Source organism: Podarcis bocagei (genome assembly GCF_964188305.1).
Source record: "Podarcis bocagei genome assembly, chromosome: 11".
NCBI lineage: Eukaryota > Metazoa > Chordata > Lepidosauria > Squamata > Lacertidae > Podarcis > Podarcis bocagei.
In genome coordinates, this window is record NC_138136.1 from 47,940,103 (window position 1) to 47,962,234 (window position 22,132).

General features: G+C 38.7%; 1 protein-coding gene across 6 annotated transcripts in view; it reads left to right on the forward strand.

The window, feature by feature from the left end:
- Positions 1 to 22,132, forward strand: part of CPLANE1 (ciliogenesis and planar polarity effector complex subunit 1) — a 53,667-nt gene that overhangs the window by 12,207 nt on the left and 19,328 nt on the right. For 5 of the 6 annotated variants that reach the window (XM_081212567.1, XM_081212571.1, XM_081212570.1 and 2 more), the window contains exons 13-31: positions 985 to 1,196; positions 2,850 to 2,930; positions 4,798 to 4,956; positions 5,715 to 5,870; positions 6,443 to 6,671; positions 7,530 to 7,669; positions 8,659 to 8,876; positions 9,137 to 9,301; positions 10,993 to 11,131; positions 12,159 to 12,268; positions 13,107 to 13,268; positions 13,419 to 13,527; positions 13,774 to 14,092; positions 14,964 to 15,882; positions 17,916 to 18,067; positions 18,185 to 18,342; positions 19,502 to 19,578; positions 20,135 to 20,217; positions 21,506 to 21,586. In XM_081212567.1, coding sequence (XP_081068693.1) covers positions 985 to 1,196; positions 2,850 to 2,930; positions 4,798 to 4,956; positions 5,715 to 5,870; positions 6,443 to 6,671; positions 7,530 to 7,669; positions 8,659 to 8,876; positions 9,137 to 9,301; positions 10,993 to 11,131; positions 12,159 to 12,268; positions 13,107 to 13,268; positions 13,419 to 13,527; positions 13,774 to 14,092; positions 14,964 to 15,882; positions 17,916 to 18,067; positions 18,185 to 18,342; positions 19,502 to 19,578; positions 20,135 to 20,217; positions 21,506 to 21,586 — 3,669 coding nt within the window. The remainder of the gene's footprint in view (positions 1 to 984; positions 1,197 to 2,849; positions 2,931 to 4,797; positions 4,957 to 5,714; positions 5,871 to 6,442; positions 6,672 to 7,529; positions 7,670 to 8,658; positions 8,877 to 9,136; positions 9,302 to 10,992; positions 11,132 to 12,158; positions 12,269 to 13,106; positions 13,269 to 13,418; positions 13,528 to 13,773; positions 14,093 to 14,963; positions 15,883 to 17,915; positions 18,068 to 18,184; positions 18,343 to 19,501; positions 19,579 to 20,134; positions 20,218 to 21,505; positions 21,587 to 22,132) is intronic. The other variant, XM_081212568.1, reaches the window with a different exon arrangement.

Below are 22,132 nucleotides of genomic sequence, written 5' to 3' on the forward strand. Positions count from 1 at the left end.
TCAAATATAACATTTAACAGTTGATCTTCATGCTGTGTTATAACTCTCCCCTCATCTCATTCAAAGCTGCTGCTCAAAATAATCTGTGTTCATCCTTCTATTGGGCTCAGAATTAGTTCCATGGTTTTTTGGATCCCAACCATTGTGCTGTGTTGCATAAAATGGGAGTTGCAAAATTTATTATTACCTTTGTTTATGCAGTTTCTTTCCTACTCCTTTACAGGGTCTTGGGTGGCTATTGCAATTAAAATAAAACACCCAATGGAATTAAAGATATCACATACAGTTTGTGCTAGTCATTGACTGCCATTCTAAGAGGGATAGTTCTAAAGCTTTTTTGTGACATTGTGTGATATTAGACTTTGCTGGATTTCTAAGGGATGGGAGAGGAGTTTTTTCATAGGATCTTATAAGTTCTTACTTAGGCCTAGATGGTCAAAGCAAAAATTCAAAAAGTTGCACCCACCATACATATGCCTTTGTTAATTATTACTTGGATAATAGCTTCCTTATCTGGCTTTTAGTTAAATGGGCTACAGTTGTCAGTGGTATCCAACCTTACAAGAGATTACTTTATGGCTAAGGAAAAATGTTGCAGATACAATGTAATTAATGTTTAAGTAGACTTTTCCTGTGTCCTTTACATATACATTAACACCTCAGAAATCCACATTCTATAGAAGTTTAGTGTTGTTGAGTAAATTTATGTACAGTATATTTAGCAGGGAAATTTTGGAGTTAATTTTTTTACCACAACTAGTAATAATAAATTTAACAGCAGGTAAATAAAAGTAGGACATCATTAAAATTGTGATAATGCACTGAAGTATCTGATAGGGTTAATTCACTGATTTACTAGTTTAATTCACAGTGATGTAAAACATAATCTGCAAGTTTTAAGGCATTATTTCCTAGCATATTAGCATCACTAATTTTCTCTGATCTGACTTTTGCTGTAAATATTTGATTCTTTTTCAACTTCAGGGTAATTGTAATGTGGCAACTGTTATATAAGCATGTTCTTTGGTACTGGACACAGTTAAGGAGAAAAGCGCACAAGTCAAGCAAGCCAGTAACTGAAATACAAATTACGCATGAGGGACCAACCGTTGAAGCACTGGCAAGTCATACACAGGCAATTTTACAGTCTTCAGGAGAACGATTAGAACAAATACTGAAACTCAACTCTGTGATTGGTTAGTATCATGCAGAACACTGTGATCAGTTGATTTTTGTAACAGTGGACAATTTCCTGAGCTGCAACTTAATTTTGATACTATTCTTCTGCAATAATAATGAGTGGGACAAAAAGTCAGCTCCATATTTTATTAATTTTGTAATTGCACATTGTTTCAGTATGTCAGTTAAATTAGCATTTAGAGTTTGCTTAGCCAATAGCTGGAAAGCATTACATTGTTGTGATACATAACGGAAATGACCTTCCATTTTGAACCTTCAGATGGTTTATCCTGGTTGGGTAAAGATGTCCGTGCTGCTTTGAAGAGGCAATAATTTTACTTCTCTTAAAGAAAGCAATTTAGATTTTACTGACATTAACAGTTATTGTCCAGTATCAAGTTTCTTAGCAAGGTACTTGAAAAGGTGGTGGCATCTCAAGACCAGAGAGTGTGGCGTGATACTGAATTCTTCATTCTGTTTCAGCTCAGTTTGCAGCTGCCTCCATCACCCTAGTGTGGCTCTTTTGGTTCTTCTGGAACCAATGGTTTTCAATACCAATGACTATTGTATGCTTATGAGTTGCTTTGCCATAGTAGGAATTGCGGCAAGGGTGTTACAGTGCTCTGATCCCTTCTGGGGGAGCATATCCAGAAGGTGGTGTTGGAAGACTGCTCTATCCCTTGGCTGTGGGGTTTCTCTTTATCTTGCTCCTTATACATTTTAACATCTGCATAAAACTGCTTGGAAAGGTCATCTGGTGTTTGTGCCAAGCTGTTGTTATTATGCAAATGATACACTGCTGTGACATGTTTTAGTGAGCTAATCCTGGGGAGGTTGTGTAATCCATGAATTGATTTCTGGAGGCAGTTCTGATTTCAGTAAGGGCAAATAAGATTGTTCTTAGTAAAGGTTGTATTTTACTTTTTCTTTAGCTTTTATTGGTAGTTTACACGATTTATTGTAATTATTTTACCTGTTGCTAGAAACCACTTTATAGGGACATTATCCCAAACTTTTCTAATTACCTAATAAACCTGATAAATTAGAAACATTTCTGGTCTAGAAACCCGACAATTTAAAATTTTGTTTCCTTTCTCCAAAAATATCCAGCTGTAAAACATATTATAAAAACATCATAAAATATTGAACATTGTGGCAGTTTTATGATGCTTTTTATGTATCCAAATCCTCCACCCTCTTGGATCTTGCCAAACCCACCTACTCCCTTTAGAGCTCTGCAGACCATTCTCCACTCCCCTCCAGTTCCCTTGGAAGAGTTCCTCTGCAGCTCACTGGGGCCTTTCTGCTACATCCATTTCTTTCTTCTCTTTCATCCACACCCTCCAGTGCTGAGGCTGAAATGCTGTCATCACTGTGAGGTGGACAGCAACAGAGTAGGATAGTTGCTTGGGAGCTGCCCTAGACTATCCTGAATATTCCTCCCTGGGTTGCTTGTCTGCTTGATTCTGTCTCTCTTCCACCTTAAGACAAGACAGTCTCCAATGCTGCTGTCATGGTCCAGCAGCTCTCAGTAGTCTGACATCACATTAGCTAGCAACAGCATTCCTCAGCAGTCAACTGAACTGCTGTGTGACAACAGCCTTACCCTTTTATTATATGTTCAGAAATTTATTGACTATTGGCTGAAATTTATTTATTTATTTATTTAGGTGAGGAGCAATTTCTAATAGGGTCTTATAAAGAATCAGTGGAGGCATGGGAGAGAGCTCTTCAAGAAATAAAAGGAAAAGGTAAGGTAATAAGAAACTCTAAGCTTATTCTCATTGGAAAAATGTTCTAGAGAAAGCGTAATAAATTTTGCAGTGGACATTTATTTTCTTCTATACATTGGTATGGAAGACAATTTCTATACATTTTAAAACCTAAAATGGTCGTTTTTAGAGGCCTACCTTTTTCATCAGTCTACTGAGTGGCAACTCCTCTGCCAAGCCCTCTGCTTAGAGAACACTATTCCCAAAGAGTGTGCCTGGCATGCACATTAACATCCCTTTGGTGTCAAGTGAAGACCTTTCTGTTCTCTCCAGCCTTCAGTTAGTAATATATTCCTGCTGCTGGAGTTCTTAGTTTGTTGATTCTTATATTAATCATGCTTAGATTGTTGGGGAAGATGGATTTTTGCTTTTAGGTTTGATCGCTTTTAGTCTAGTTGATTGTTGGTACTTTTGTATTTGTATACATAATGTATTGCTAAAGAATTCTTTGTGCTTATTTAAGTTGCCTAGAGACCTTAGTATAAGATGACAAGTAAGTCAAATTAATAATAATAATAATAATAATAATAATAATAATAATAATAATGCTGCAGTGTTGTTGCGTTGCAGAACTAGTTTGTACCTTAACATGCTTGATAAAACTAAGTTCATGCTAAAAAGATCTATGTATAGCATGAAAATCATGGTATTAGGTTAATTACTTGTCATGGTGCAGAACTGAGGTTAGTAAATAAAATGTGATTGAGTGTTGACATACATGATTTAAAAAAAGTTTTCCTGAAGTTTTTTAAGTGACAGGCAAGCTGCACTTGAAGGTAAAATTTAAGATTTCAGATGCCAGTGCATAACTTTTCAGACAGCAGTGTTGGAGATCCTTTTTCTCATGCTGCCAAAGGATTTTCTATTGCTGTGTTCACTATGTACAAATGGGCTACTTCTTGTCAGTCCAACTAGCCTGTGTTGCTCATACAGTGCTTCACCCAAAGAGGACTTCTGTCCCTTGAATATCTTAATCTCATGTGTGGTGAGATGGATTAGAAATATAAACATTGTGAGCCACTTCTGTGTAGTGTTTACAGTAGGGTCACCATACATCCGTAATTTCTTGGACATAGCCAGAATACTGCAGTCAGAAGCAGTGTCTGGGCAGAAATCACTGAAGTGTCTGGGGAAATCCAGACACATGGCAACCAATGTCGGAAGTCTAGATTTTGGTGAATTTTCTGCGAAATAGCGCAACAACTTCATTGTTGTTGTTGTTATAGATTTTGCAAGAGAAGCTCAACAACATTTGTATCTGGGTTTTAACTTTCTGAAAAATGGCAACCCTACTTTACAGTGTTAAGAGTAGAACTGGGAAGATTCATATTCAAATATCCACTCAACTACAAAGCTTCATATGTGATGTTGTGCCAATCACTGCTTATCACCTTAGCATTTGTTACAGAGTTGTTGTTTGGAGAGGGATCCCACATACAGCGTTCTGAGCTTCTTGGAGGAAGGCTGGGATATAAACGCAATAAATTAAAGCAAATGTTAGGTTTGACAGTTGCATTTCTTCTATCACAGTAACTGGAGAACCTTCACCCGTTCAACTTCTCTTTGCTTTGTGTCTTTTGAAGTACTGGAGTTGAAGAGCATTATTCAAACAATATGGACCCATTCATGTTTGAATTACTGTTAACAGTAACTCTGAAAAAAAAATCAGTGGAGTTGATTCTGGTCCTGTATAATCCTATTCACCTTATTTATTCCTTCTGAATGTGATAGTACATCTGTGGGTGGGTGAGGAGAGCTTAGTACACTCATATAGGTTGGGTTTATTTTTCTTTACATCCCCAGGGTTTATATTTTTAACTGGATAATTTTTCGCTTTTTAATACAGGAGGAAAGAGAATGCCTTTTCTTCAAACTCGATATTATCTTGCTATATTATATTGCCATCTATATCACTACAATGTAAATGAGGCTCAGGGTCTGTGCGATCATCTAGTGAGCGAGCTTCTAAAACGAACTCAAATATCTGAAAGGGATGATTTGTCAGGTATGTGAATGTGGAATATCCTAGTACAGTTAAATGAATGATGTGTATCATAATTTGTCATTTTATCCCATTATTTAAGACTGTAACATTATTGCAATAGAGTGGTATTTTTGTTGTTTTATAGCTATTATAGAATTTTTATTTAAGACTTGACTAAGCATCTGTTAGTTGCTTAATTTTTAAAAGTCCCTTTAAGAACCCTTTATCTATTTTAAATATATCTTTCCCTCAGAATTGTAGAAGTATGGTGACAAACAGCTGTCTTTTATAGTTAGCAAGCTAGTTAAAAGGTCAGATTTAAAAGTCCCATTAGTTTGAATGAGATATTTTCCTTCAAGCTTAATATCTGGCTGTGATTTAATAACTGTATAGTTTGGTGTGATCAAGTATAACATTGTAATCATATATACACTTTTTTGAAAGTAAGTCCTGTTGGACTTAGTGGGACTTGTACCTCAGTAAATATGTGTAAGATTGCACAGTTAATCAGGTTTTATTGTCATTAAATTCTTACTAAAGGAATTCTACAGAGTGAAGCTTACGTATGAGTTGTCATCATGCAGGAAGGCAAAGTTGATGTACAAAAGAGGCTTCTAGGGTTTTATTTTGGAAAGACCAAAGAATTCTTTCAGCGCAATATGTAATGTACCTTTGCCGTCAGTAGCAATGAGAGTTGATAGGCTTGAATTTATCAGTTATATCTTTTCATTTCTACAGCAGATATTTTGTTTATGTAAGACTCTTTAAACTCTTTTTAGGTGCTGAGCAGATGATAACAGATGTTCATACTGAAGCTATATTAGCAGTGGTTCGGTCTCTGGCACGATTCATGGCAGCTTACTTCACTAATGAACCACTTTATGTGCTTCCTCCACATAATGTTGATGTTTTACCCCCGCTTCATATCAGACAAGGTATTCTGTTAATGCTGGCACATGTTCTGGTTTTCTATCATCCAGACAGAGTTAGGATTTCTAAAGCCCCATTGATGTTAGTTGGAGAAGAGTTTTCCTCAAAACTTCTTATCTGCCATTTTTATATTAGTTTAGAGTCTCTTGCCTCAGGCTCATCTTATAAAAATCTCCAACCTCTCCCCCCCCCCCACCAGCTGCACATTGGAGTGATAGTCCTTCCTTCTCTTATCTTGTGTAATTTTTTGAGTGAAGATTGACTTTCCTGTATGAATGCATTTCTCATTAGGAGTTTTTGATGTGCATTCACATTTCTGTTCTAGCACAAACAATTAAAAATAAGCAGGGAAAGGGCAGAACAGCATAAATCAACAGTCATGGTAATTCCCACAAAAAGCATGGTCTGAATGATACATTGCATTATGAAGACTAATTCACACTTATTTGGGAGTAATTCAGTTGGAACTCAGGGGATTTTCCACTTAAAGATGTATAGAACTCATTTGGAAATCATACAGGAATCAATTAACAACAAAGCAAACATAGATAACTAATAAGCTTCCTTTGTATCTTAGACAGGTGTCTTCGTATTGTTCCACTGCAGCACTCCATAGTCACCAATGCAGTTAAGGACCATGGTCTCTCGTGTGTCTGGACAGTTGAATATGCTCTTGATTTGTTGCTTGTTGGTGGACTAATTCCGGAAGCTGTGTGGCTAGCCCATAAACTTGGAGACTGGAAAATGGCTGTTTCAGTTGGGGTGGCTTATCAACTGTATTGTCAAAGTAGCAGTGGCTTCCCAACGTATGTTGTGTGTGTATAAATTACAGAACTGCATGCTGCAGTGTTATTTTGTTGTTTAGCATGTTATCTACTATTTACAATAAAATTAACTGAATGCCTTTATATCTATCTTTTATTATTCCTATTTTTGTAAAAGAAAAAAGATGACATTATCTTGTGTTGGTGATTTGGACAATAGTAGTTTGGAAAAAAATATGCTCTTTGCTCCTTTGACTCCTGCCCTCAACCTGATTCTTTCACATAGAGATAAGGAGTACTCTACAAGGAGTGCAGTATTATTGGGTGGTGGAATGATTAGGACAGACAATTTACATCTATTAACTGAAAGGCATAGTTCCCAGGAGTGCCATATGGACATAGCTTGATAATGACAGTGGTGCCTTCCATTCTATAATTCCAGTGGTGGTGCATTTAGCTGATAGCTGCAGTAATTGTAACATGATAGCTGCAGTAATTTTAACATAAGGTTACCAGATTTTTTCCAATGAATCCGGGGACACTTCTTAACTTCAATGGATTTTGTATGGGGACTGATTTGTAAATCCGAGGACTGTCCCCAGGAAACAGGGATGTCTGGTAACCTTATTGTAACATCAGTTGAGCAAAGCAGTCGTTAGCCCTCTGGTCACCAATTATGAAGTATCTGTGTCCACCATTTGAAAGTATCAAAAATACCAAGTGGGAAAGAACTAGTCCTAAAGCCCTTCAGATCATTACACAATATAGATGTCCTCTGTGCCTGTCAAACCTTTTGAATTGTCACAGTACTTCCATAGATCCCATATATGACTGCACAAAAGTCATTCAGAAAGCAACAGTTAGAGACAAATTAATCTCTTTTTCTTGATTCACTCTCAGGTCACAAAAAGTAGAATTCTGCATGCCATTGTACTTGACTCCAACACAAATCTTTCAAGAAAAATTACAATCTTTTTTGGGCAAGCCAATCAACAGTGAAACATCAAATGAAGGAGACCCCAAATGCAAACAGTTCACAGGTGTGCAATTTATACATCTGAGTTCATTTTCTTGAAGTTGTTTTTTAACACATTTGTGGAAATGCTATGATTTCATGCAAATATCCACCCTTTTCCATGATCAGGGAATGACCATAGATGCTAGGACAGAGATGCTAATGTGAATGCCATTTGTTTAATTATCTATTCAGAGTTTCTGCATGTCCATGTTATTCCTTTCCACCCTTCTGCATTTTTTATATGAACTATGATTCAATTCACATTGAGATGGGAGATCTGTGTTTGGACTGTAGTATGTCAGTCTTCATGTGGGACTCGTGTAGCTTTATGGAAGAAAGGCTCTAGCCTAGCCAATAAAATTATATGAAGTAGCCTCTACTTGTAAAGTTTTTTCACCTCAATAGGTTGCAGTATGGTAAATCTGTGAGCAATGTGCAATCTCTGAGTATGTGCAATGTACCATGCACATACTCAGAGATTGCCTCATGCATGCATATAGAACTTTGTAAGATAGCAGTAGGCCTGGGCAATATATTGATGGCATGGTGCCCACAGTCTTGAAAGAAGCAATACTCTGTCCACTCATTGAAAAGCCAGCCCTGGACCCAGTGAAATGCAGCAGCTGTCATCAACATGCTAAAACTCCATTGTGAAATAAGGTGGTGGAGAGGGTCATGGTAGAGCATCTATCTACAGATGTTTCTACAGGTGTTTCATTCTGGGTTCAGGCTCAGATCTGGAACTGAATCATCATTGGTTGCCCTGAGGAATTCATCAGGAGAGAGACGAGACAGGAGGAGTGTGACTGTCTCTTCTACCTGAGCTTTTGATACCATTAACCACAGCATCCTGCTGGAGCAGAGATTAGTATTAGCAATCTGCTCTTTGAGCCCATGGTGGTTATGTTTTAGGGTCCCATAGAGTACTATTCCCCCCCAGTGTTATTCAGCATTGATTGGAAGCATTATTAATGCATTTGCTTTATTACTTCCTCTGCTGTCTGTCTTTAGATCCTATTGAAGAGGAAGATGTAAATGTAATTTTTAGTTCAATAGAAGAAATACTGAAAGCAGCTGTTATGGCAGAAACAGACATACTGTCAGAGACATTTCAACTTTTGGTGGACTCTGCCAAGGACCTGAGCAGAAAGTTTTGTGGTTTGGTGCCTGATGGCTTATATCTTCCCGCACCACCCTTATACTGTCCTCAACCATCATTTCCTGGTGAAGTAAGTATATTTGGAAGCCATTTGATTCTTCTAGTTTGTCCACACTTGACCTGAATTAGATGTTTCTTTTGCTTTTGGATTTTGAAACCATCCTGCATTGGGGAGGGGGGGGAGCCCATTAAGCTTTTCTTAGAATTCCAGCCATAAATATAGAAAAAGGGTTAGGGTGGAGATAATTGAGTGGATAAACTGCATTGCACTTGTCATTTTCATTGTTCATTGCCATACCTTTTATCCCCTTTTAATTTTGCAATATTTAGGAAGAACACATCGATTTGGTATTAAGAATGGAGAGAGTTTGTCGGCAGAAGGTGTCTGGAGTTGTTCAGCGAATTCTTCTCCTTTTTCGGGCAGCTCACTGTTCTTTCCCTGCTGCTCAGTGGTATATTGTGCAGCTGAAACGGGCACGGAAAATAATGCAAAAGGTATACTGATGAAATTGCTTTAAACTTTTCTTATAACTGATAATTAACTTTTGTAAGCTGCTAAGTATGGTTGTGATTTTTTATTGATTTTATTGTTTTATCTTTTTGTAAACCACTTTACGTTGTGAATAAATTTTATGAAATAAATATAAGGTGGGATCTATAAAATGCACCTCAAGTGTCAATAGCCAGGGTAAAGCGGTGCAGATTTAGCATTTGATGGGAGGTGTATAATGAAATGCCAGATGCACCTCTGGGAGGAGTGAGTTCCACAGCTTAGGGACCTATCCTGGGCTGCCAGCCCTCAAGCCTTTGAGGGTCGAGAAAGTGCCAAGTAGGCCCCCTCTAAAATATCCCCTTCTAAGTTGTTTCCAAAGTTCCTCTCTTTCCGTAGCTTAGAAAGAGACCACACGTTTGGTAAGTTAAAAATGGCTTATAATGGAACCTTGGGTTGCAAACGTGATCTGTGCAGGAGGCACGTTTGCAACCTGTAGCGCCGTGTCTGTGCACGCACGTGACGCGATTCAGTGCTTCTGCGCACGTGCGTGACGTGATTCAGTGCTTCTGCGCATGCACGAGCACTGAAACCCAGAAGTAACCCGTTCCAGTATTTCCGGGTTCGGCACAGTCCGTACCCAAAAACACGCAAACCGCAGCGTTTGCAACCCGAGGTATGACTGTACTTGCAATTTCTTCAAAGGTCAGATTCATGTGCTTTTCCATATAGCATTCAGAAAACACAGGCAGTAAAATAGATTCAAAAGTGATGAATGTTTCTAAAATATTTGCATAGAAACACAAAGATGGTTTTGTAGAAAACCATGCAGTCTGAGCTTGCAGCAACCAGCCCAGACCAATTTACATGTCAGAGTTCACATGGTAGAATGACAGGGGAACAAAAAGCTTGATAAACCTTGATAACTTTTCCTCCCAAGGTATGGGGGAGTGACTTAACTAATCCTGGCAGGACAGCATACTCTTCATGCATTACCTCTTCATTCACTAATTAAATGTAAGCAAGTTGGTAATATGAGGCTGATTATCTCATAAACCCCTTCCTAGGCAAATATAACAATTGCATGTAAATTAATGGACCACCCAGAATCGCATCTTGACGAGAAAGTTCTTGAAACTCTCCTAGTAGGGGCTTGGTGAGAATGTCGGCTTTCATTTCTTTGGTTTGACAGTGTGCCAATTCAACACGTTCATCTTATATCACCTGACTCACATAGTGGTATATCATCCTAATAATGTGTTTAGTTCTTGCATGAAACTTCTTGCTCTGAGATAATTTTGAATATCTTTGGATGTGCTCCATCAATCAGACAGGTTTCTCCCCAAACAACCCAAAGTCCATAGTCTGTTGGTCAATCCAGACCAGTTTTCTGCATGCCTCTGTTGCAGCTATGTACTCTGACTCTGTGGAAGAAAAAGCTACAGTAAACAAGACCCAGTAAACAAGACCATTTTCAAACATAAAGAGAAAGCCACCTGTTGATTTGTAATCCTTTAAGTCTCTGGCCTAGTCAGCATCCATGTAACCTAGATGAAAATGCTTCTTCAGGGACATGTAACACTGTCCAGACATCCCAGAAATGAGAACTTGGGACACATAACACCTCTGTCTTTTCAGGAACACTTGTTTATCTAAATTGTTCTCTTGTAACCTTTGCTTTTTTTCACACTTTCAGATTCGCAAGAAAGGTGCTCTTCCCTCATTAAGTGCTCTTCCAGAAAGTTTGCTTAATTATTCTAAATGTCATACGGTGTTCTTAAGGCCTACATCTTCTGGTGATCATGGACTTGACAGTGTTTCATGTAAAACTATAGGTTTGTATCTAGAGAAAAGTGCACAGATGCTGTAAATTGTTGAAACGGAGTAAAAGGTCAAGTTGGAGTGGCAATGCCTATTCACAATGGTCCTTTTGAAACACCCACCCTGCGTTCTGAAGGTATTTGTCTACTAGTCTAGCCAATGAGCCTAGAAAATGGCAAAGACCCTTTGTTCCCACTCCTTGTCATTTTACTGATCACTTACTGTGAAAGCTACCTTTGTTCTCCTAAGACTTGAAAATGATGTACTAAATATAATATTTGACCTGTTGTTGAAAAGAGTATAAAAACAAAGAGTCAGATTTTCAGCTCCAGTTCTTTTCATGTTGACTTTCAATGTCTACTAGAAGTACTTTAAGGGTGTATTCATCAAAGTTAGAAGGAACCTCTTGCTAAGCACAGCCAGTTCAGTCCCCATATGTAAAGAATCATTTTTTCTTTGGGAGCTTTTATGTCATGAAACAGTGCTGAACAGAAGTTCATGAAGCTTCCTGCAGACATCTAAAGTGAATGTAGTCTGATCAATGTGAATTTTGCAGAAAAACATTTGGATTTCCTCTCCCTTGATGAAATGCCACCTGACGCAAAATTGTATTCCAACATGAATGCACCATTATAAACTATAGGAGTTTGTAGGCTACTTTAATTTACCCCAAATCTGGGAATGTGGTCAGATTTATTTAAGAACCTGGAAGGTGCAATGGACCACTTTATCACCCAAATCATTGTTTCCCTTTTATGTACTAATCCTGTCTTTTCCCCCAGGAAAGTCTAGCAAATATTACTTGCCCATAGGATGGGGAATATACTTAAAAATTAGTATTTCCAATTGAAGCTTATTGACAAAACATGCTGCTACAACAGTCTGTGAGCAAAGATCATTTTTTAAGACCAACATTTTTTTAGATACTGCCACTTGTAAGTTAATGATTTTTAGTGAAAATGTTGATACTTTCTATTTATTTTACAACATTCTTGTTCTCTTTCTTGATCAAAACTTTATCTCTCTGGCTTCCTCTGACAGCATGCTTTAGAGAACTATGCGCATTGTGTTGGATGTTTCATGTTCGTGAAAGATTATCTGACAGTTGCAGACGGTACCAAACTGCAAGAGAGAATTTGGAAAATCAGAAGGTAATATTAATAGCATAGAACTTTAACATCATAGGCAACTATACTGTCATATTTCCATTGCTCTTAAATGGCCATCTTATAAATGACATGTTTGTGCTAAAAAAAAAAAAAAAGCCAGGACTGAGACTCAGAATATAGATACAATGCAGACGTCTTAGTTTTAGCCCAGATCCACCCCACTCACTTGTAAAACAGGTGTATGTGTCCAGTTTTAAAAGCCAAAGCAGAGTTTGTAGCAGTGCTGAACTCTCCACAGCCTGCATTTTCAGGCATACTTAGGAAGTTGCCTTACGCTGAGTGAAACCAGTAGTCCATCTATCTCACTATTGTCAGTAGTCTCTTACAATCCTACCTGGAGATGCTGAGGATTGAACCTAGCACCTTCTGCATTCAAAGTAGATGTTATTCCCCTGAGCTTTAGCCCTTCCTCTAAATTTTCTGAGTGTGTGGGGGGGGGGGCGGCATAGAAGCAGCAGAATTGAAGACAGTTTCCAAGTCTTCAGGCATGTCCTCTGTTTACCCGAGGCTTGCCAGGTGAGAAGCTGCACACATATCTCAAGGACCCAAAAGAAACAGAGAACATGTTCATGTATCTTCCAGTTGAACTTGCTTCTAGTGTTGAGTATCATCTGGGGGGAAATGTGGAGGAAGGGAAGCTTGAGGGGGGGAGTTTAGTTTTCCTAACCCATGCTCTCCTTTTTGCTCCTAAAGTTGGGACTTGAACCCAATTCCACATTTTATATGTTACTGGGACATACCGAGGTTTAAACAAACAGGTCTGCTGCCATCACAGGTAGTTTGAGACATTTACACTTATTGCTTTGTGTTATTTCTTTAGGAATGTAAGACAACTGAATTTGATGCCTGTATAGTTGAACACTCTTTCAGTGCGTTGGAGTGGGCTTGCCGAATGCTCCCTTTTGCTAGGTTCATGAATGTTGAAGAACTTGTACAGGATATAATTTTAAGCCTTACTGGAGAATTGCCACCAACCAAAAAGGTAATATTACCTAGATCAGAAATTATAGGGGATTACAGAGTTTAGCTTCCTTTATTAATATTTTCTTTTTCGTGTTTGTTGTTGTGTGTAGATCTTCCAGAACCTATGTTAAGTAGCTTAAAATTATCTTGACATTGTTCTTTTGTACAGGTGGCAGAAATTTTGGTGAAAGCATTTCCAAACCCTGATGATGTAAGAGTCCCATTAAGAGATAAATATAATGCTCTGCACCAGCGACTTAGACACTGCGTAGTCAAAGGTACCATTAGTGGTGATGAAGAAAACAAAGTGGACAACTAACTTATCCGCATTTTTCTTAAAAAAAACAACAACACAAAGCAAACCAAAAAACCACCCCTTCCTTGGAAAGTGGTGGAATGTTCAAAGGGTGGGAATGTTCAAAGGGTCATATGTTATTTGAAAGGCATTTTGTATGTATTTGTTTACATATACTGTATTCTCTGTAGAAAATGCATAGTAACAAATCTCATGTCTCTTTGATTAGGCCCCAACAATGAAGAAATAATGTCTGTTGTAATACAGGCTTCGCACAAAGTGAATATGAAAACATTAAAGCGTGTGATAAGGAACATAGGACCCCATCAAAGAAGCATCTGGGAGCCACCAGAAGAGGAGACACAAGATCCTGAAGCTTATTGCTATGATAGATTTTCTTTGGGAACTAGTCTAAGCAGAAGCACAATTTCAGATCTGGGAAACTCTCAGGTTTATAGTGATGCTGAAACAGCAGACTCAATCTCAGAAGCTTTGCTGATGGAAGAAACAAGAAGGCACATTTCTTCTCAGATGCAAGAACATCACAAGTATGAGTTTATGATACTGCTGAATATAGTTCATTTCACCTTCCAGCCCTTCATAGCCAGTTAATACTTGGGCAGTCGAGAAAAGTCCCATGTAACTGCTCCGCATGGTTAATTGGAAATAAGCTGCACTGTATTCAGTGGAGTGTATTCCCAGGTAGGGGTGCATTGGATAGTAACAAGCAATTCTGCTTCTGTAGCTCCATCAGTGTGGGAACTACATGGAAACTTAGCAGAGTAGTAGTAGTAACTATTATTATTATTATTATTATTAATAATAATTTTATTTTATTTGTAGCCTGCCCAACATTGTGTGAGTCTACTGTCAGCCTCCATTGATTGAAAAATGTTGTTTCCCTACCAGAAAGACATTTTAAAAATGTTATGAAATGATCATATTAAGGTATAATTAATAATCCTTTCAGTTTCAGTTAACAATTGTGATTCCATATGGTGTTGACATTAGTTTGATAGCTATACAGTGGTACCTCTAGTTACGAACTTAATTCATTCCAGAGGTCCGTTCTTAACCTTAAACCGTTCTTAATATGAGTTACCACTTTATCTAATGGGGTCTGCCACGGCTGGCACGCAATTTCTGTTCTCGGCCTGAGATAAAGTTCTTAACCCGAGGTACTACTTCCGGGTTAGTGGAGTCTGTAACCCGAAGTGTTTGTAACCTGAGGTATTTGTAACCTGAAGTACCACTATAATTGGTGCAGGACTATTTTCATCTGGTATTCTAATAATAGTGTAAGGATTTCTAACGCAGAACCTGTGGCTACCAGGTTGGTGGCCCTCGTGTTTTTCAAGAAAAAGAGGTCATTTGTTAGTTGATTGCCCTTTCTAATCTGTTTGTTGTGATTTCTTGTAGAGAAGTGTCCAACTGTGCAGGAGAATTGACTGGATACGATAGAAGTACTGAAAAGCTAAAAGACTTAAATGTAGAAGGGAAAAGTATTATAAAAGAGAACTGCAAAGACTTAACCAATCAGCATGTTTTGCCTCTAGTCGGTGAATGGGAATTTGAACGTGATGATGACGAATACGTTAAGTTTTTAGATCTCTTTTTAACATACATGCTTGAAAGAGATCTGATCAATCATAAAGACTCTGTGATTCCTTTTCTGAGGAGCTTTTCCACACTCCTTAGGGAACATGAACTCAACTCTTTCCTTTTTGATGTTCATACAACACTGAAACGTCGACAGATCAGAAATAAAGGCCAACAAGTTTTTAGGGCTGGTTCTTGCTACGCTCCTGTTTTTGATCCCAGTGCTGCTAATCTGGGTCCTTTGTGTGATGATAAGAAAAAGGTTTCTAATAAACCATCTGTGCTTGAGACTTCTGTTTGTGACTCAGTGATGAGACTCACTGCAAGAAGAGGATTGTTTGGTCTAAGCCAGCAATCAATTTATGGTGCACGAGATTCCTGTAAAGAAAAAACTCTTACGCCTGTATTCACTCAGCGTTTGTCTGAACAAACTTCTTCCCCCCAAACAGCTCCTGTTCATAGATATATCTACAAAGCAGTTCAGGTAACCGATATTCTACAAAGAACAGAACCAACTCCAGACATGAACTTTAAATTTAACAGCGTAGCTCGCTTGCTTGAATGGATGATCAGATGGTCTGATAGAAGACTGCTTTATGATCCCATCTCCACAGAGCCATTTCAGGAATGCCAGCCAATGATGCATGTAAAAACATCTGCATCTGCCATACTTACATCATTGTGGCTTTTAGAGCAAAATTTCTCCAATGAATCACAAAATCAAAATATCCATCTTTGGGTAAGTAAGAGAAATTAAACCCACCAGGTTTGGTTGCTAGCTAATATGCATCAATGTACAAATAAAATCTGGATACAGAAAGACCACAAATTTAGAGTGGACATTTCCTAGCTCCAAATACTTGCCTTGGGAATATTTGCACTCTTTATCTTATTTTAAATGTAACTTCTCCCAAATGTAAGAATCTCCCAAATGTAAGAATCTCATTAATAATATCCATTGTGAGAAACAATGTATACAGTCACTCAGACTTCTCCCCAACTTTTTGTATGAATTAAGGGGGGGAAACACTTTCTAAGCTGTAGTGTAGTTGGGGGGCTTTAATTTATTATTTGTTCCACACTGTGCCATATTTAGGCTGCAAACCTATTCACACTTTCTTGGGAGTAAACAACACTGAACTCAGTTGGACTCATTTCTGTGTCGGGGTGGGGGATGAATTTAGAAGATGTGACTCATGAAGCAGACTCATCAGACTTGCATTTCCTGGACTGATGTACAAATCGGACATGGGTCATTTTCAGAATCCACACTCCTACCAGATCCCACAATGAGCTGACTTCTAATTGTCCAGTCGGCAACCACTTGGAGCAACTAGTGCACACAGTTCTTGCGATGTGTTGGAAATATGGGTACAATTCCCCACCCCCCAGGAGTGGTAGAAAATTATGATGTGCTAAGCTGTCTGTACAGTGTTCTTGTATGTTCCCAGTTGCATGTATTAAGCCCTGTTCCATCTTGAGAGAGTAGCACAAGGCAACACATGCTGACTGAACATCAGAAAGAACTTTCTGACAGTAAGAGCCATTAGAAAGTGGAACAGGACCCCCTTCGGAAGGTGATGGACTCTCCTTCCTTGGATGTTTTGAAGCAGAGGTTGTGTGGTCATCTCTCATGGATGCTGTAGTTGAGATTCCTGCATTGCAGGAGGTTGGACTACCTATTAATTCTAGGATTCTAGAATTGTTTATAAAAAAGGAAAGCTGTGTCACCAACAGGGAACATGAAAATACTATAATGTTCAGCTGTATCTTTAGGAGACAAAGTGGATAATCACATATTTCATGAGAGACATATTTTAGGTGAATGCACTGTAGATAGGTCTGCCTCAGTGTTGAAATATAATTCAAAATGCTTACAGCAAATGCTGTCATACTTTCTTTGTTGTTGATTGCATAACATGCTTTTATGCTGGCTGAGTGTTTAGAATGTGAAGTAACTGCCTATAGTGCCGTTGCTAGGAGATCACAGACGTTCCATAAACATACAAGTTCTTTCTGTGATGCACTTTGACTGCCTTGAAGACCTGAGTGAGAAATACTAGGGCTATGGTATTTATGTAATTAAAGTTTTGACATGTAATATTTCTAATGTATCTAAATACAGTGGTACCGCGCAAGACGAAAGAGTTTTCCGTTTTTTGAGTCATTCCGCAAGACGAATTTCCCTATGGGCTTGCTTCGCAAGACGAAACGTATTGCGAGTTTGTTTCCTTTTTCTTAAAGCTGCTAAGCCGCTAATAGCCGTGCTTCGCAAGACGAGAAAACCGCAAGACGAAGAGACTCGCGGAACGGATTAATTTCGTCTTGCGAGGCACCACTGTACCATACTATATGAACAATTTGGCAATGAACTCATTGCTTTGCATTTAATTTGAGAAGTTTAATAATAACTAAGTAGAGCAAAGCCTTGTATAAAGAACAAGTTTGATACGCTTAAGATGCTCGCAGGAACAAATTTGGTATGGGAGGGACATCAACTTCAAACTCTATCTAGATCTAGTAGCATATAGCAAGTTGTACTCCACTGTTAATGCCACAGAGGGGAATCTATATCAGAAGTCCACATCCAGTTCTGTGGATCCAAATTGGTTGCATGCTCACCATTCTCCTTAGGCAGGCAGATCTTCATTGCTAGATAAAGGCATTAATATAGAGAGAGAGATTGTGGGGCATTGCTGGTGATGAAACATTATTGCTAGTCATGTATTTACATAGAAATTATATGTGTGTTCTGTTTTGTTTTGTGTTTAGAAACGACACAAACAGTATGCAAGTACTTCAGCTATTAGAACCAAACTAGAGAAAGACATCAGTGTGGATACAGGCTATTCTCCATCAGTTGGGACTCCAGTTGGTATCCAAGATGGACATGCCTTTGGCGAACCTTTTGAAAGTCTTTCAGGGTAATAATTGTTCAGTCTCATGTAAGAGCTTAGAATGTCAGGAGCTGGAGCATGATGCTAAGAAAGGCTGTCTACAGTCTGAAGTCTTCAGTTCTTGCAATCTTTTCCCATGTATAGGACCTTACATGAAAAGCAGTCTGAGAAGAAAGAAATTAATTTCAAGGATCATCCTTTGACATGTGGTGTGGAGATTGAAGAAAGAAATCCTGTCAAACGTCTGACAGAAGAAATAGGGGGATACATATCAAATGAAGATGTGACATCTGAAAATGAAGGTTAGTTAAATTTAAATTAATTAAAATAATTTTTTGTTTTTAACGCAGGTGGCGCTGTGTTCTAAACCACTGAGCCTTCTTGGACTTGCCGATCGAAATGTCGGTGGTTCAAATCCCCACAACAGGGTGAGCTCCGTTGCTCTGTCCCAGCTCCTGCCAACCTAGCAGTTCAAAAGCATGTCAAAGTGCAAGTAGATAAATAGGTACCGCTCCGGCGGGAAGGTAAACGGCGTTTCCGTGCACTGCTCTGGTTTTGCCAGAAGCGGCTTAGTCATACTGGCCACATGACCCCGAAAAACTGTCTGTGGACAAACATCGGCTCCATCGGCCAGTAAAGCGAGATGAGCGCCGCAACCCCAGAGTCGTTCGCAACTGAACTGTCAGGGGTCCTTTACCTTTTAATTCTACAGATATCCACATACATAATATTACGTTGCTATTTTACACAAATTTTAATACAATGCCTTCCTGTAACAAAGACCTATATATCTGCTTAAACTAGTAAAACTGCTAGAATAACACAAAGCCTGCTGTTTCTCCAGAATTCATACTCTAATATTCAGCCTCTAGCCATGCTTTTTATCTATAGTTAAAGCCTAAGCCAGTTGCTTACAAATAGTGGCTCTCACAGCACTTTCAGGTGGTCCCTGCAACCATTATGAAAATATAAAACGTGGCTGAGAGCAATTGGAGGCACATATTGTTCATATGTCAGTTAAAAAGAAGTGGAATGAAGGAAAATAAAGGGCAGGGAAGCCCTTGGCAGTTTCTAGTAAATGGTAGTGGGGGGTTAGTGTCTTTTTCAGAACAATATGCCCCTGCTCCCAGTATATCACTGTACAGTAGGTTTGAGGGGAAGGCTTGGGAGAGCTGGAAGGAAAATAGGAAGTGCTCTTTATTCCTTCCCCCCTCCTGAAACACCCTATCCCACAAGCAGCCAGAACAGTACTACCAGGTTCCTGCTCCAGGCCTAAGAAGAGTACTCTTCTTAGGATATTTTGTAGCAGGTCCCACTGGCCTTGAAATATACACACTTTTAAGGGATAATCAGTTGATAATCTGCATGGAGCAGGGGTGTTTACAGCTGGGAAGGGATGGCAATAGACTGGATTGTTCCCATAGTGATTTAGTTTCTCTTTATGTGCCTTTTATTTTAAAGAGCATGAAGATCCGTTTGCAGTTTCAAAGAGCCCTACCATTTCTGTCAGCATTAAATCGGTACAACGAAAGAAAGAGGCAAGTTACCACAGCAATGAGTAAAATATATTCACTTGAACGTGCACATTCTCTTATGGTTGCCAGAGGTCTCTAAGCAGGTTGCATTGCATGCCCTAAAGCTTGCAAACAAATAATACCTAAACTTCAAAGTCTTTGCTCTTTTCTGCCTGTTGAGGCTCAGTCTGTTTCCTGTGTCAGCTCAGAGCACATCCTCCTTGGGATCTTCACCTTCTGTTTTCTCTCTCTCTCTCCTGAGTTTTACCTGGATATTTTCCATTTAACCGTATAAAACCAAAAAGCTCATTTTTTACCTCAGCAGCTCCTCCTTTTCCCACTCCACCCCCACCATCTTTTTCTGCTCCTTCTGGGTCTTGAAGCAGGTCTTAAGAATTTCCCCACCACTAGTAACAAAGAAAACCAGACACATTTCTAGTGCTGGGCACTCATCAGTGGAAGCCGTAAGGATCCAAGCAGTCACCATTGGACTGTATAGATTTAAATAAGATGTTTCTGTAAGGCAATTACATGCTGACATGCTCAAATGCACTTAAAAGCCTTTTTTTTTTAATTACAGCAGCCGTCTGTATCAGATGTTGAATATCCACAAGAAGATCCATTGACGGAAACATTGGAGGAAAAATTTACCAAGCTGGATAAGTGAGAGAAATTATATCCTTAATTTAAAATAAAATAAAATTGTGCTTTAACTCTATTCTAGTTTAAGGGAAGTTTAGATACCTGACATTAAATTCATCATCAAAGAAAAGGATGTACTACTTAAAAGAGCAGTTTAGTTTTATCAGACTCCTGCAGATTTACATGAATCTAAACTAAACTTTTTTGAAAAAAACAACCTAGCACAAAAATTATTTTTCCCTCAGCATTTGTCTGGGGAAGATATCAAAACATCCCTAGAAACAAGAGATTCTGCAGATGCTCTATGAATGTCCCGGACACTGTAGAGCATATTCTCTTTCATTGCCCATTGTACAGCACGCTCCGTCAACGCATGCTGTCCCCTCTTTTGGGCGGTCTGGAACCCCAGCAAGGTGAATGTGTGGCATTCTGCCTATCCGACGTTGACCAAAAGGTAACGGCGGGGGTAGCCGAGTTTTTGGTAGCAGTCCTCCAAGGAGCAGGTTAACAAGGAAAACCACTGATTCTATATGTATATATATATATATATGTATGTAGCCAACTGCTGCCTTTTTATATATATTCCAAGGCTTTTACATGTTATTTTCTCTCCTATGGTTTTATTTGCATAATGCCTAATAAAGGTTTGATTGATTGATTATTGGAAGGGTGCTCAAAAGCCTTTTTGCTTTGGTATCTTGGCCATTGGTCACTTCCTTGTTTGCAAGGGCCCCAGTCCAAAAAAATCCAGTTAATTTGTGCAAAGAACTGTATCTTGTGGAGATTCCCTTCCCTCCTCTTCCGCTTCCTCTGATTTTATTAGAACTTTCAGTAATTCTATTTCCTGGGACACCATATTGTGTCACTTTCCTTCAGATGTTGCGGTGAAAGTTGCAGTCCTTCTGCTTGTGCAAGGACTTCCACTCTGCCAACAGAACTTCCTCTCCCTGTGTCTCTCCCAAAATTGTCTTCAGAGCTTTGGCAGTGGAGTGGGTGGCAACCTAGAAGAGAATTAGGGAGTGCACAGAGGGAAAAGATGGAGGAGAAATTCAGTTGCACTAGTCTGAACAGAACTACTTCATTTGATCCAACAAAGCAGGCCAGCTTTTATGAGTATATGACATAATTCAGACATTCCACCCCCACTTGAATATGTGGGGCCAGCAAGCACCCTCTGAATTGGCCGCTTGTGTTTTAAGTAGGATCAAAGGAATAAAGAAGTATAACTTCTCTTAAAATAATTGACATGCATTCAAATCAAGATACCTAATGTGATGAAAAAATCCTGATATATTTTTTCTCTCTACAGTATTTACCATACAAAATGCGAGACAACTCCCAATAACACTCCATGCTCATTTTGCCCTGAAATGAAGTCAGAAACTACTAGGTAAAAGAAACTAAGAAGCTCTTTTTAAATATTAGGCATAGCATAAGGTCATCTGTCACCTTAATCTCTAATAACACTTTCGGCCATTTCATGTGAAAAGTTGAAGTTATAATTAAAGATACGTTGGCTGCTTCATAAGTTTTGCAACCCATTGTCTGGTACTGCATACAGGTAATGGCTGAGCAATTCAGTTTACTTTTGAGCCTGGATTCATAAGGGTTCAGTCAGATAACCTGCTTTTCAATGTCAGTGGCACTCAAGACAGGGGATTGAGTCTACCAGGCCACACATTCTAAACAGAAACTATCTGCTTGATTTTAGGTTGGTAGATGTTTAAGGAACTGCTAGGTATTCTAGGAAGTACTACTAGTGCTAAATTCCAAATTGAACTCCATTTCCATGTGTTAATACTCATTTAACATCTCATGTCTTATCAGCATTAAGGATCAAGTATCTTAAGTACAGCCTACTTTTTCTGTCTTTTTCACAGTGGTTGATTAAAGTAGCAATTTTGTAGATAATATGTTTTAAAGAAAAAGCTATTAG